Raw genomic sequence first — 15715 nt, forward strand, 5'->3', positions numbered from 1 at the left:
GAGGCTAGATTAAATGACTTCCTGAGGTCCTTTCCAACCCTATTTTCCTTTGATTCTGTGAAGCCAAAAGTAGAATGAAAATAACTGAACCAAATAAAATCACACTCATCATTCACCTTCATGTTGGGGGCTGCGACACCTTTTAGATGGGGACATCTTGCCCAGAGGACTGCTGTAATTTAGGCATCCCAAATCACCTCAGGGTCCAATTTTGTCACCCGAAGGAGGTCAGAAGCAGGCAAGTGCAATGCTGGTTCTACACCCGTTATGCTTCCCCTTCTCCTAGGCTATCAGGTATGGGGGACCACCCACCCCACAGGTGCTAGGCACTGCAGCAACACTGGGAGGGAAAGAGCTTGCACCTGCAGGAGAAGAGGCTGGACATAGGTGAAGAGAACTTCTCTGGTCTCCAGTCTTTACAGATGAAGATCTGAAAATGGCGTGATTTGTATCAGATCACTCAGAGAAATGGTAGCAAAGCCAAGAACTGAAGCTAGAATCAGCATCTTAACGACAACTCACTTTTGTCCTCCAGCAGCTGCAGTGATGCTTACTAGATCTCCTGAAGCTCCAATATATTGCCAAGAATGATACTCCATAAGGAGGAGGAAGGCTTAAAATAAATTTCAGCTCAGCTGGCTTTGTGTTCCTACGTTTTTAACAATGCAAATCAATCCATTTTTCAGGAGACTGCTTCTAAGCAGCAGCCAGCACATCAATATATTATTTATCACTTGCAAAATTTAATCTTAAAAAAAAAAAAAAAAAAAAAATCAACTGCAAAGAACAAGGGATAAACTTTGCTCAGAAGTTATACTGGCCCAGAGGAAAGGACCTGAACTAAAACATCCATGAGGGAAAGCTCTGATATATACATTTCAATATTTCATTGAACTGATCCCATTTTTTTGGGCCAGTCCAACAAAACAAAATAATATAATGGGGGTCACAATGCCTCAGTATGAACTATTTCAAGTCAGTTTTTTCCAGTAGAAAGGTAAAAATTCTCAACAAAATGACAACTCCACAGGGAAGTTTTTCAGAGACCCATGGGGGAAGAAAAAAACCCACCACATTTTGATGGGAAGTCCCTGACCAGGTCCAGTTTGTATTGTCTGCGTTCTGCTTTCAAGATCAGATTAAACAGAGACAGAAACCAAAGAAAAAACTTGGGTGAAGTCAGTGCATCCTGTATGCAGGTAGAAAGAACATTTTGTGGCTACGGCAGATGATAGGAAGGTGAGGGATCATGGGTTGACCAGCCATAACCTATGGATCACTGTATCCCTTTGTGTGCCACATTCTCCTCTGTGCAATGTGGAGAGTAATACATCCTACAAACAGAACCCACTACTGAAAAGTATTGAACAGTTGTTCAGCAGGCGATTCCCCACAATACCAATTCATACAAATAAACATCAAAATACCTCGTACTAAAATGCTACCACATAGTTAGCAAAATTTCACAGACAGAAACAGATTCTGCATTTTTACTAGCAGCTTCATGAAACCTCTTCTATGTCCAACAGAAAAGGAAACCCACTATATACACAATACAGTAATTCACTGACAGCCTAACAAAATCGTTAATGCCATCCTCAGCTGGATTATTATTGACATACGTGTACGGGTTGAAAGACCAGTCCGACATGTATTTGTGGGGGGAAATGAGAGCACTAGCAAAGTGCCTATCAAGAATGATCATAGAAGTAGGGTCGGAAGGGACCATGTAGATCTTCAAGTCTGACCACCCCCCGGGCAGGAGAAAAACTGGGCTCAGATGGCTCCAGCCAGGTAGGCATCCAGCCTCCTCTTAAAGACCCCCAGGGTAGGAGCCAGCACCACTTCGCTTGGAAGCTGGTTCCAGCTCCTAGCCGCCCTGACTGTGCAGTAGTTCTTGCGGATGTCTAATCTAAACCTCCTCTCCAACAACTTGTGGCCGTTATTCCTTGTTATGCCAGGGGTGCTAGGGGAAACAAGGTCTCTCCCAAACCCTTCTGGTCCCCCCTAGCGAGTTTACAGACAGTCACCAGGTCCCCCCTCAGCCTTCTCTTGTGAAGACAGAACAGGTTCAGGTCCCGCAGTCTCTCATTGTAGGGTCTGCCCTGTAGTCCCCGGATCATGCGGGTGGCCTCCTCTGGACCCTCTCAATGTTGTCCGCATCCCTCCTGAAGTGGGGCGCACAGAACTGGACACAGTACTGCAGCTGTAGCCTGACCAGTGTCGCGTAGTGGTGGGATCACCTCCTTGGACCTGCTTGAGATGCATGTGTGGATGCACGACAAGGTCCAGTTAGCCCTGCCAACCGTGACCTCGCATTGTCGGCCCATGTTCATCTTGGAGTCAATAATGACTCCAAGATCCCTTTCTGCCTCCGTGCTCTCAAGAAGGGAGTTTCCCAATCTATAAGTGTGCTGCTGGTTACTACTGCCTTAGTGCAGCACCCTGCACTTGGCAGTATTGAAACACATCCTGTTTTTGTTAGCCCACCCCTGTAACCTATCCAGGTCTTGTTGCAGTCTTTCCCTCCCTACTAGCGTACTCACCTCACCCCAAATTTTGGTATCAAAATCAGCAAATTTAAACAGGTTGTTTTTCACCCCATTGTCCAAATCGCTGATAAAGAAACTGAACAGCGCAGGCCCAAGGACTGAGCCCTCCTCGGGGACTCCGCTACCCACTTCCCCCCCGGTTGAATATGACCCGTCCACCACCACCCTCTGAGTACAACCCTTCAGTCAATCTGCAATCCATCTGGCTGTGTAGGCATCAATGCCACAGTAGCCAATTTTTTTTTAATGAGGATGGGATGGGAGATGGTGTCAAAGGCCTTGCTGAAGTCCAGAAAGACTACATTCACGGCAACACCTACATCCATTGCTTTTGTGACCTAATGGATGGGCGGCGGGGTCAGAGCACTGTGGCAGAAAGCCACTTTGGTTTCTCCCCAAAGTCTCTGCCCTGTGACTATGTGTTTAGATGGGCCAGCACAGAGGATTCACACCTCAGCCTCTTTAGGTAACCTGAGCTAGCTGCATTCCTGAGGGAGGGGGAAACCTGCTCCCACTGCCTACAGGACTGGCATCAGCCACCTGAGTGAGGGGTTTCTACCTGGGGAGCTGGAATCTGCCTGGTAACAGGTGATGTATTTCAAATTGGTTGGCTGACAACCAACTGGGGCTGACCTCCACTGGACCAGGTGCATGAGGTCACAGGGGCTATATAGGTTGGCGGGGGAGGAGGCTCTCCCTCTTCGGCCATGAGGTGAAGCAGCAGCAAAGCAGGAGAGACAGAGAAGCCTTACCATCTGGACCCAGCTCTCTCTCACCCCACGACTCCAGAGGGGAAACTGGAGAACTCTGGAAGATGCTTGTGAGTAAGCTACTCAATCAGATTAGATATTTAGCTGGCAGTAACACAGATGTGTAATCAAAAGGCTACCTCAGCCCCACTGTTTGCTCTTTAGGATTTCTAAGATATTTTTCAATCCTGTACCCTAGTTTCCCCTACCCCTCGTAATCAATAAAATTCTCCTTTTTGACTGGTGTGGGAGACTTGTTGAGGGGTGGGTCTAAATTATGCCTGAGAGACCCCTTAGGTCTATGGACTGAGGGAGACTTTACTTTTTGCCCCCTTTACTTGGGGAAGTGTCCCAAGTGCCTGTACTGGGTCGAGTACCCGTCGGACTATTAGGCCTGTGTTTCCCCGAGGACACAGGGCCGAGACAGTCCCTTCTCGGGGTGGTGGCGGCAATGTTACCCCCCAGACTAGCGAGTGTGCTCCGGGAGAGGGGTCAGCCAAGCATAAGGCGCCCCTAGGGAGGCATTTGGAGTCTGGAAGGTGGTCGGGAGCAGGGAGGTGGGCGGCTCAACGCAGGAGCGCCCCCTGCTGGCCCGCCACAAGCACCACTTCCCACCGCCCTGCACTGCTGCCACTGCATCCCACCCCACCCCAGTCTGTGTCCAGCCCCGTGCCTCCCCACACCTGACACACACCCACCCACACATACCCTACTACACGCACTCATCCACCCAGCCACACAACACACACACCCAGCCACGTGCCACATAACCAGCCACACGCCACACACCCAGCCACACGCACCGACCTTCCCAGCCACATGCCACACACCCACCCAACCACACCCAGCTATACACACACCCATCCCATACCCAGCCCCACGCCACACACATGTGCCTCACTACTCAGCCTGGCCTGCCTCGTGGTGGGACTTGCATGGTGCCGTACCACTGTCAAAGCAGAGGCAGCGAGGAAGGGAGCAGAGGCTGCAGCTGCAAGCACCCCTGCCCTGTGCACAGACTAGGGGCCACATGCATTCCCTGGGCTCCTGGCACCATGTCTGGAGGGGCCACCTGGCTCCCACGGCCCCACAGCCTGGCCTGGCCTGAGCACAGCCCATCCCCCTCCCCAGCTGGGATCAGCCCAGCACAGTCTCCCTGGCCCTTTGGGCAGCGATGGCAATGGGGCGCTGTGACCCTCCTCCCCCTCCCAACCCCTGCGGCCATGTGCTGTGAACCATCCCCCCTGCCTAGTGCGCCCCACAGCCACAGCCACTCTCCATGAGGGGGCATGGCCTCAGGGTGTCATGCAGGGAGCAGGTGTGGAGGGGCATGCCCAGCCCCGAAGCCATGGGCTGCAGCCAATGGGTCCTGCCTATGCACCCTGCAGTCATGCACCAGGCCCCACCACATGCCATGCCCCCACATGGCCATGCACCATGCCCGCAATGCAGGGCCGCAAGCTGCGCCCCTCGCCTCTCCTCCCCCCCACGTGGTGGAGCACACCCTGGTCCCCACTGCTTCTGCCTCCACCTCGCCTGTGTGTCTGTCTGTCAATAAGGCTCTGGGTGGCGCATGTGCAGTTGGCCCAGAGCATTTTGGACACATGGCCAGAAGTGCTACAGCTTTTATTATATTAGAATTTTAAGTTTCATGGTACATTGCTCTGCCTCTGGTATTCCTCCGTGAAGGTGTAAGGAGATGGCAATTAATATCTCTAAAGTGCTTTGAGACCCCTGGATAGGAGCAACCAACATTTTTATTTTATATATACTGTATACGTTTTCTTAAGGAATTGAATAAATTATTCCCTTTGACTTTGAGCATCAGGAGTGAAAGTCAGCCTGAGTTCTTCAAAATGAATGCATTTGTCAGGGAACTTCCCTTCCCTTTCTCCCACTCCTGGCTTAATCTTAGACCCACAATGAAGTCTGAAAGTAGGAAAGTGGGTGAAGACAACAGAATTGTTTCGTTTTTTAAATGAAAACTTGACACAGGACCAGTCAACCTGCTATTGTGTGACTTTTTAGGTTAGTAGCTTGGAGGGTTTCTATATAAAAAGGAGTTTACTATTTCAGGATATGAGTAAAAAAGGAGAAAGAAAGATAATCCAGAACAAAAACAATTTCTTTTCCCTGAAAATATCTGTAGGGAGCAGAAACACTACAATTTTTTTTTTTTTTTAAATTAATGAAGGGTTGCTTTCAATATTTTTTCAGAGAAGTTAAGGTCTTACCTGTATACATATTCCATGCTCTATTTAAATACTGTTAGCTTTAAGAATACTTTTTTGTGTGTTAAATTTGTCCATAGAAAGAGAAAAAGAAATCATTGACTTAATAACACTGGCCATGTGTAGACGAGACAAGAGGGCATGTGCACAAAACTTTAAAGCAAAGCACCAGCCCCTACCCCCGCAGCCCGAAGACCACTCCAACCTCCAGCAGCTCACCCTCATCTCCCCCACCACTGGAGAGGCAGGTAAGTCAGACGTGTGCATGACACGGGGGTTTAAATCAGCCCCAAATTGAAGCCGTGTTTTTAAAAACCCACCACTTCAATTTAGGGCCCCCATTTCATCTATGCACGCCCACTGCTACCCAGACTTCTCTCTATGGTCACTTCAAACAAGAGGATCATTGTTACTCCCTGATATGCACAGGCTGATTCTCTGCCAAGATTCAAGGTGTACCTGGCAATAAAAAGCAGCATAAAGTAATTTGGAGGAATGAAGGTAATGAGGGCTAGAAAATGATATTTAGAGATCTGGTTTAGGAATTGGCTTATAAGTAAAGTAGATATTGCATTAGAACAATGATCCAGGAGAACAGCAGCTGTTGATTAGTTTCTAAAAGCCCATCTGTAACAAAGTTTCACAGTCTCAGCCTTTAAAGCCCACCCTGTCTAGAGCTAGAAGACAAACCAGCTGGGGAAACTGAAAATGTGAACACTTTACCCAAAACATGAGATAAGGTGGCATTAGTTTACTGTGACCAGCTGCAAAGCCCCTGGGATTCCTGGTTCTCACGGATGGACCAAATTAGGAAGCTGGGCACGCTCAAATTAAGACACTAGTAAATGACCAAGTTATGATGTATGCATCTTAACCCTTGATGGGTTTGTGGAAACAAAGACGTATACTGACAGTATGACGCCCAAAGGAAACCGGTACCCAGAAATGAAGAGTCATCAGAGAAGAAAGAATACAACATAGAAAATGAGGGGTTTCAGAGCAACAGGAGATCCCTGAGGGCGGATCCTGAAGCCACCATGGACAGAGGGCACATCGCCCACCTCTCTCACTCACCCCATCAAGGGTGGGGGCAGGGGGAGGATGGGCCTCGGCCCATGACCTCCAAGGCTGCTGACATATAATATTCAAGCAAGAACCACAAGATAGTGCCATGTGCTGGCCAGGTTTACCATTCTCCTTGAGAAGCCTTCGAAAATGGTAGATAAAAAGAATCAGGAAGAGGAATGGCGGCGGGGGGGGGGGAGGAGGCGTATTTTTCTTGCCTTGCCTGCATTACTCTTATCTGCTATCACTTTGTATCAATAAAATTTGCCTATTACTAGATGGAAGACGTTATGGACAGTCAGAGGGTTTGGGTCCACCCAGAACAAGGTATCTGGGTCATAAATCCAGTGCCAACAGGCAAGTCTAGGAATTAGGAACTCTGACAAAAACCGTCCAGAATATTCAACATTGGCCTAACTTTGTATCTACTGAAGACATTAGGGCCACATGCACACGTGTGGATTTTTGGTTCCCTGGGGACAGCCAGTGGCAGCGCACCTTGTGCCACTGCTGACAAACTCATAAGATGGCACTGGATAAGTCATTCGACCTCTACAGACATCAGTTTTCCTAGCTTCTATTTTCCTCCTTTTTTATTCAAGTGCAATGACGGGGCCACTCATTAATGCATTTCCACTCCCTTATTCTCAAACCTGCTTCATGGCTTCTTCATCTTTAAATCGTTGTGCCCTCTGCCCTTTTTCAGTGAACCTATCTAACACTTTCTTGGTCTTCCTCTACTCTTTGTCCCAATTGCTTTGGCATATATCATCAAATAGTCTACGCTTTCTGCGTCCCTCCTCAACACATATCCAAATCATTGCACCATCTTCCTTTAATTTCTGTAACAACATTATTTCTTGTTCTAGACATTTCTTATTACTCCCTTATCGTATTCCCATCAACCAATTCATTCTGTAGTATTTTTTAGTCTTTTTTTCATTAGCTTTCTTCATACTTCAGCAGTCTCTATAAATCATAAGGATAAGATTTTTCCAAACGCATTAATTTTTTTCCTTTTTTTTTATCTAAATGACTTTCACCATCCATATTGTAATGCATATCCAAAATGCATTAGCAGCTTATCTAATTCTTACTTTTATGCTGTCTTTACAATTTCCATTCCTTGACACTTTTTTTTTTAAAATTTTATATATTGTTTCCACTTATTCTGGTTCTTGTCCATTTTTGCCCTCTTATTCTTGCTTTCCAGTTCCCCTAATTTTTGTCTTCTCTGTGCTAATCCTTGGTCTGAATTTTCTTATTTCCTAGCTTCGTAGTCAGATATGCTGTGCAACTTATTCTCTGTCAGTCCTATTAAGTTAATGTTATTGCATAATGAAGGGGTTTCACTACCTTTCTGCATAACGTTGCTTCCTCCTATTTCACCCCTCAGCACTAAAGGTATTAGTGCTTCTAGTACTAATCTAAAGCAGCTGTGCATCCTTGTCTTGCTTCTGAACTATTCTGTTTGCTCCTCATCTCCTCTCACCACATGCATTGACTGGCTGGTTACGTTTATGAGCAGCTTGATCTGTTCCCTATACTGTTTACCTGCTTCCAGTGATATGCAGTTTATTTCTTCGTTACTCTTTGGTGCTTTGAGATATAAGAAGCGTCAAGGGTCCAGTGCTAAGTATGAGTGGGTCAGGCAGTCTAGATGAAAGTACTGTACGGTAGACGCATAACTGTTTGGGCCAGCGTGCTCTACAGCTTGATATGTAGTTGGGTGGAGGCATCAAATAGAGTCTCCTGGGGTCTATCCTAGGTCTGGTATTATTCACCTTCTTCATTAATGATTTGGCCAATGGACTGAGTGCATACGAAGCAAATCTATGGATGACATCAAGTTGGGTGGAGTTTCAGACCCTCTAGGATCCAGAATGACCTGGATGGATTGGAAAAGCGATCCAAAATAAACCAGATGAAATTCAACAAGGACAAGAGCATAGTTCTGCACACGGGACAAAATAACTGCATGCACAAATACAGGCTGGGGAATGAGTGGGTAGGCTGCAGTACTGCAGAGAAGGACCTGGGGGTTACAGTACACCATAAACTCAATATGAGCCAGCAGTGTGCTATTGTTGCAAGAAAAGTCAACCAAATAGTGAGTTGTCTTAACAGGAATGTCTCTTGCAAATCAAAGGCAGCGATTCTTCCACTCCACTCCATTCAATACTGGCGAGGCCTCACTTGGAGAACTGTGTCCAGCACTGGGCCCCCAACTCTGTGAAGAGAGACTGGAAAGAGTCTAGTACACAACAACAAAAATGATTTGAGGTCTGGGGCTGAAAATGGAAAGGCACAGGAGCTTGGGTAATTTAGTCTGGAGAAGGTAAAGTGAAGTGGGATTTGATTACAGTCTTCAAATACCGGAAGAACGATTACAGAGAAGATGGAGATATGCTTTTCTCTGAGGACATAGGGGACAGGACTAGGAGCACAGCCTCAAGCTTCAGCAGGGAATTTGAAGGTTGGAAATTAGGTGGACTTTTCTGACTAGGAAGGCGGCCAAACACAGGAACAGGCTACTTAGAGAAGTTGAGGAATCCACGTGCTCAGAAACTTTCCAGAGCAGACTTGGCTGGGATGGTTTAGTCAAGAATGATCTTGCCTCGAGCAGGACCTTGTAAGGTACCTTGCAGCCCTACCTCCATACAATGCTGTAATCCTAACCCCAGATGTGGGTAACACTCCTGTCAAAGGCAGTGGGAGTTGTGCCTGAACAGGGGGCTACAAGATTTCTCTTCATTTCCATTGTTTTAAGAGGGCTGTGGGGTGGAAGGAAGGTCCTGGGTAGAAAGTGGCAAGTGGAAAAATAAAAATCTCCTTCCTTGAAAAAAACAAAAAAAAACCAAACCACAACCCAAAAGAGAACACAGGGCTGCCAGCTGTGAGCTGGGGAGGCTCTCAATTTATTTATAGTCATTTCAATGGTTGCTTGTTTGTTTTCAGTTGGGTTACAAATGTGTTTAAATGAATTCCAGGAATTACTGAATATACGATTGAAGAGACTGCGCTGCCAGCTACAGCACCGGATTTCAGCTCCGTGCTAGGGGACGTGCGCTTTTTATGAGCCTTATTTTTATGGATGATGGCAATTTGACAAAGAATAATGGCTCTCAGATGTCTGGAGAGCTGCTGGAGGTTTGAAAGCATAAATCAACTGAAGTTAGGGCATAAGCTTTCACTGGAAGGCAAGCCCACTTGATCCTGCCGCCTGCTCTATTTACAGGCCAGTCGAGCACGTGGGGCTGCCCAGCGTGCCTGGATTCAGGCTTGCATTTCAAAGGTTAATTGCGTGCTGCTGTTCTGTCTTATAAACAGCAGCGCATGCTTACTCCTGTTCAGATGGCACGGCGCAAAGAACCAGGACAGCCCGAAAACCAAATGGCCGCTTTTCCTGCTTTTAGATTCTCTGCAAAACAGACAGGGAGCATGGGTGTGCATGCATGAACATGTGGTCACTCATGTGTGGGTGGGTGGTTTCTTTTATACACCCCCCCGTGGACACAACACCAACACCATGCATCTCCCCCCTCACCTGCTTCCATCCCCAGATGGAACTACGAGGATGAGGGTATTTTCCTTCCAGTCGTGCAAGGCAGTCAGGTCCCCAAAGATGAGCCCCGTTGCTTTCTACAGTCAGCTGCAATTTCTGAAGTGCTCCCGAACACCTGGGCAATCAAACCCCGATTTGCATTCCTCTTCCCCCATTCCCCCTTCCCTCGAATTGCTGTTGGCAAAAGCATTCAGTGCTGGCAGTGCCTAGCTGCAATGCAGCAGTGACTGCGGGAGAAGAAGAGTTTACATCTGTGGAGCAGAGCCTGAAGCCCCAGCTGTTTGCAAGTGATGGTCAGGCAAACGCTTCTGGGGACCGGTGGGAAGGAGCTGGATGCTAAGGGGGACATCAGGCAGTGCCGTGGCCTGGGTCAATAGGTCGTCACAAAAAACCCACATGTGCTATGATCCTACATTTCTTCCTGTGTGTAACCCAGGGGGTCTGGGACAGATGTTCCCTAAACCAGTTTGACCCAAATCAGTTCAGTCTGATACTGCATTTAAGCAGGTTTATTTTAAACCCACTTCAGCTTTTTTTCAAGTGGCTTATGTGCACTGAGCACAGGTTTAAACCTGTTTCTGATCACTTAAACCAGTTGATGTGTAACTTGTGTCCCTCGCCCGGCATTTCTAGGCCCTCCCTCAGGGGTAACACTGCCTAGGGCCCCTTGAAGGGAAGCCTCGTTAGCGTAAACCTGGAAGCAGCAGCTCTTCACCAGTGTCTGCCTCGGTTCTTTAAAGATAAATGAAAAGAAACACCACCCAGCTGCTTTCTCTTGTGTTATTGTGTGCCACAGCTAAAGAGAAGCAGTAGTTTTGCCTGGAAGGGCCCATGTGAGTCTTGATCCTTTTGTGCTGCTTCAAAGGGAACCTGCTGTTTAGCTTTAAAGGGCTGTGTGGAGAGCTGATTTAAGGTCACAGAATCAGGTGACGGTCCAGGCCCATATTTATTTCCATAGGTCACTGTGGAGAAATAACCCTTTGGTCCACCTGAATGCAAGAACAGCTTTAGATCCTATTTCCACAGACTCTTCACTAAATACATCCACTCCCCTGTGACTCCAAATGTCCATCCTTCACATGGGCCTGTGAACAAAAATCATCGTACTGGATATTACAAACCAAAGACTGAACCCAGACAGTGGTGTTATGGCTGATCGCAGTTTACCTGCTCTTTGCTACCTCTTAGATGCCATGGGTAATAGCAACCCACCTCCCTTTTGCATGTTTTATTCTTCCACATAATTATCTAGTTCAACTGCCCTTCGCCTGTTTTATAGCCGTTTCTAATAATTTCTCTTTGCTCTACATTTTTAGAGCCATTTTCCCCATGTGAGCAACTTTTCATTTACACAATGGAACATTGTTTTATCCAGCATTTAGCTCCAGCTGTCTCTGTTTCTTTCCCAGACCTGAGGGAGGGCACTTTGGGCATTTATACATGTGCTCTGGGAGGCTGGGGGTGGGGGTGCTTTAATTAGACTGGCTTTCCCCTTAGGGAATGGTTACAAACTCCTGGAAGACTGTTTCAGCCTCAACATTAGGAAATACTTCTTCACAGCTAGGGTGTCCAGACTGTGGATTAAGCTCCCTCCAGAGGTGGTGCAATGGCCTACCCTGGAGAGCTTCAAGGGGAGACTGGATGGTCACCTCGCTGGGGTCACTTGACCCCAGTTGTCTTTCCTGCTTGGTGTAGGGGGACTGGCCCTGCTGATCTTGGGAGGTCCCTTCCAGCCCTTACAATCTATCAAAGTGCCCAGAGAGTCGCACGTATCAGTATCCCCATGCTGAAAAAATGACAGCGGGGTGCTTTAATGAAGGCTCAAATGAGCATTGGTTAAAGCATCCCTGCTGCCACTTTTCAGCCCAAGGATGCTGATACGTATGATGCTGGAGTCTGCTGGAGCGTGGTAATTATGCAATTAATCGAGTCTGCTCTGACGTTAAATAACATAATTCATCAAGTCTGCTCTGATGTTATATAACATATTAATTGAGTTTGTTCTGATGCATTCCAATTACAGAGCTTCGGAGCAGCCTCAGTGCATGTGTATAGGTGCCCATTGCGCCCAACAGCTTGTCTAACATCTCTCCCAATTATTCCAGTGGTCCAAAGATATTACCGAAATCAGTCAATTAACATAAACCACCTCGCTTCTCATCTATTTCCTGGACCATCACGGCTACAATAATACTCCAAACTGAACACAGCTTTTACTAACCGAGGTTATTGAACCTTGGTTACTGCCAGAGGTGCTAAAGACATGAATACCACACTTCCTTCAGTAACTGAGAGGGCATCTCAAAGTATCAAAACTGATCCAGTAATTAATAAATCAGGACTTAACCAGGCCAAAGTAATATTTTGAAAGGCCTGAGCTGCTCTCCAGCTGAGCGCCTACAGTCCTTTGCTTATGCCTACCCTAATGTCAACAGCTAACAGTGGAAGATCTTTACCCTGAAATACTGTACCCTTTTAGGACATACTCATCCTTCTACGAAAGGGGTCCCTGACATCTGGTGGCTGATGGAGGGAGAAAGGTAGTATTTCCTGAGTTATAACCAAGGCAGGAGAGGATGGATTTTGGGAGCCAGAGCAGTCCTGGGCAAGGTAGCATAGGAAAAGCTGGGGCGGGGGCGGGATTGTGGATAGATACTGTTATTTCTGCCATTCTTGGACAAAAGACTTTAGGGTGGCAGTGAGTTTGGACGTGATACAGCATGTGAATAGAGCTTGCAAAACACATTTGGAAGAGTGAGAATTGGTTTCCAGATAAGCATAGTGTGGAATCAACTGCATGCATATATTCAGATAAGCAATATAAAAGGTAGATGTGTAGACGCCGTTAAGAAAACCTGAGATCACTAGCAAACTAAGCATGAATAGACAACAACAACAACAACAAAACGGACATGCATTCCAGCTTTGGCAGATTAAAGGCTTTGCTTTTCTTTGTGCTTTTTTTGCTTTTTTTTTTTTTAGTAGGCTGTGACAAGATGGAATTTATGATCACAAAGTTTCTGGGGCTTTGTGAAGAGAATGCCCTCCTTTCAGATCAAAACTCGTGCTATCCAGCTTTTTTCACAATCATCCCCAGCTTTCCCCAGTGACCTGCAAAGCTGAACCTGCCTACACAGAAGAGCTCTGAGCCACTGGGAAAGAATACTGATCTTAATAGGCTGCTTCTGTCTCTGAATACACCAGGCAAAGGAGGTGCTTTCATGCGATTTACCCTGATTTATGGTTGAAGAATTTATGATTGGGTTTCTAGATGTTTATCAAGAGGGAGATAAATCTACAATATTGCACTTTGAAATTATTGTTATTATTGACATAATCAAATAGGGCTTTATATCGCGCTGTCAAACATTTCCATTCCACTTCATAAAGAAAACCCAGTGCGGAAACATTGCGGTCTTCATAAATGTCCAAACAATCATATTGTAAGAGCGGAGGTAGTAATCCAGCTATAGAACAGTTGTTCCGCGTGTGTTTTTTCTCTGATAGTAATAACCCCACTTTGAAAGATCCTTTCATTAGAAGATATAACACACCAATAAGCCTGATAACTCCTGTTGTTCTGTCCACTTTCAAATAACGGGGCACCCAGGCATTAAAGTCATCCTAGCAAAAGGATCAGAAGAGGACACTGTGTGAGACCATTGAACAGCCAACATACAACAGCAGTCACATACCAGCAGAGCTAGCAACTACTTACAACTATCTAATAGGATCGGTCTAATAAAAGGTATCAGATTTACCCCAAGAACCTTGTCTGCTATAACTATCCATGGTACTTATATGGTTCCTAACACTGTGGTGTACGAGCGCCTCTCAACCTCAATCAGCATTTGTTATCACAACACCCACTGCATTATTGGAGGCATTTATTATTGCCTCCATTTAAATATGGAACACAGATGGCATAAAGGCCATTTCTACAAAGGTATTTTGTAGGCATGACCCCTACTTAGGCATCTAACCAATTTGTTTCAATGACAGCGAGTAGAAGCTGGGAATAAGCGATTTTCCCGGAGTTCCCCAGGAAGCTTGTGGCAGAGAAAAGAATTAAACTTGCATCACCCATGCCTTAATCCAGAGAGTAACTACTGACCAAGTGTGAGCACCATACAAGGGAACAGTCTCCTGACTCAGCTGTACCATCATTTGAACCTGGCCAGAATAGAAAACAAATCACATCACAACCAGCCCTACTTGATTTGAAAAACTTCTGAATTATTTCCTTCTTATTTTGAAGCAGGTGTTAAATTGCAGCTAGATCTCCCCTCCAGCAGTTGTTATCACACACAACATAGTAAAACTCAGATTCTGCCAAGAAGGAACTTTTCTCTGGTCATTCATCAGTTGAACTGAACTAACACGCTCTCATGTCCTCCCTACCAGAATATCACATTACTGATTAAAGCGGTGCTGAATGGGGGTCTATTGGAGAGCAGGACTCTACCATGTTCAGTAATTATAAACCAATCATGAAAGACAGTGTTAGCTCTGCATTGCTTTCAGTTCAGGGAGAAAAAATGGACAAAATATGGAGAAGAGCAAACTTACTCCAAACACCACTGAAGTCCAAGGGAGCTCATCCATGGGCTTTGAATAAGGCCCTGAGTGACTTGTCATAGTTCATGCAGGAAGTCTGTTGCAAAGCCAACAGAGCCAAATTTCCTGAATCTTAGTCCAGAAAAGCACAAGACCATCTATCCTTCCTTAGCCACACTGGCTACTAGCAAACATTTGCAAGAACACGCTCCTACCGGTACAGCCATCCCCATTCCCTTCTGCCTTTTACCTGATCAGCGGTTGGTGTAATGCTACCAGCGAGGCATGCACCGTAACAGAGATCACCGACAGGTGGAAATAGTCGAACATGACGGGAACATGGTGGTGCAGGCCTCTCTTTGGGTGGAAGTGAAGACACAGAGTGCGGCTGCTGATCACTGGGATGGCAGGAACATCTCTCAGCCTGAAGGAGAGGTTTACAGGGGTCAGCAAAGCTGGGAGGGGGTCATGATTTGTAACATCATTCAAAGCAGCAAAATGGGGAGATGGCAACATGCACTGAACTCAAGTACTTCCTGGTAGCCCTCCCAGTCACCGGAGTGCTTACTCCATTGAAGTGCTTATCTCTTCATTGTACTTGTAAGGAGTAGAAGTGTAAAGATTACGAAGCTCCTGAAAGGCAACAAACCACAGGAGATGATAGGAAGCAGGGGCCCCATTTGGGTCTCCTTGACAAACCGTTCACTGCTGCCTTCAGCTCCTAATCACACCAGAGGAAAGTGCTTGGGGGTGTTTAAGACCAGTGGGAAAGCGTGCATATCAACAGAGTGTGCAGGTAATTCAAATGGCACTAACCAGAATTTAATACCAAAAGTGAAGGGTAGCACAAAACAGCCTGCTTTTCCTCAGGGCAACTAAGGGATAGGCTTGTTATTGCAGGGCGTTGAAAACCACCCAGAGCATCCTTGGAGATGACTGACACTTTCCTGGGGTCAAAAGCAATCAGGACTCTCGTAGTAGAGATGGTATCTTTTA

The 15715-nt window shown here is 46.4% G+C and overlaps 1 protein-coding gene across 1 annotated transcript in view; it reads right to left on the minus strand.

Moving 5' to 3' along the window:
- Window positions 1-15715, minus strand: part of FAM135B (family with sequence similarity 135 member B) — a 310367-nt gene that overhangs the window by 95938 nt on the left and 198714 nt on the right. The window contains exon 6 of the mRNA XM_090040700.1: window positions 14970-15143. Within this exon, the coding sequence (XP_089896826.1) occupies window positions 14970-15143 (174 nt within the window). The remainder of the gene's footprint in view (window positions 1-14969; window positions 15144-15715) is intronic.

This window comes from Crocodylus siamensis, chromosome 3 (genome assembly GCF_052110815.1).
Source record: "Crocodylus siamensis isolate JL-2025a chromosome 3, ASM5211081v1, whole genome shotgun sequence".
Classification (NCBI taxonomy): domain Eukaryota; kingdom Metazoa; phylum Chordata; order Crocodylia; family Crocodylidae; genus Crocodylus; species Crocodylus siamensis.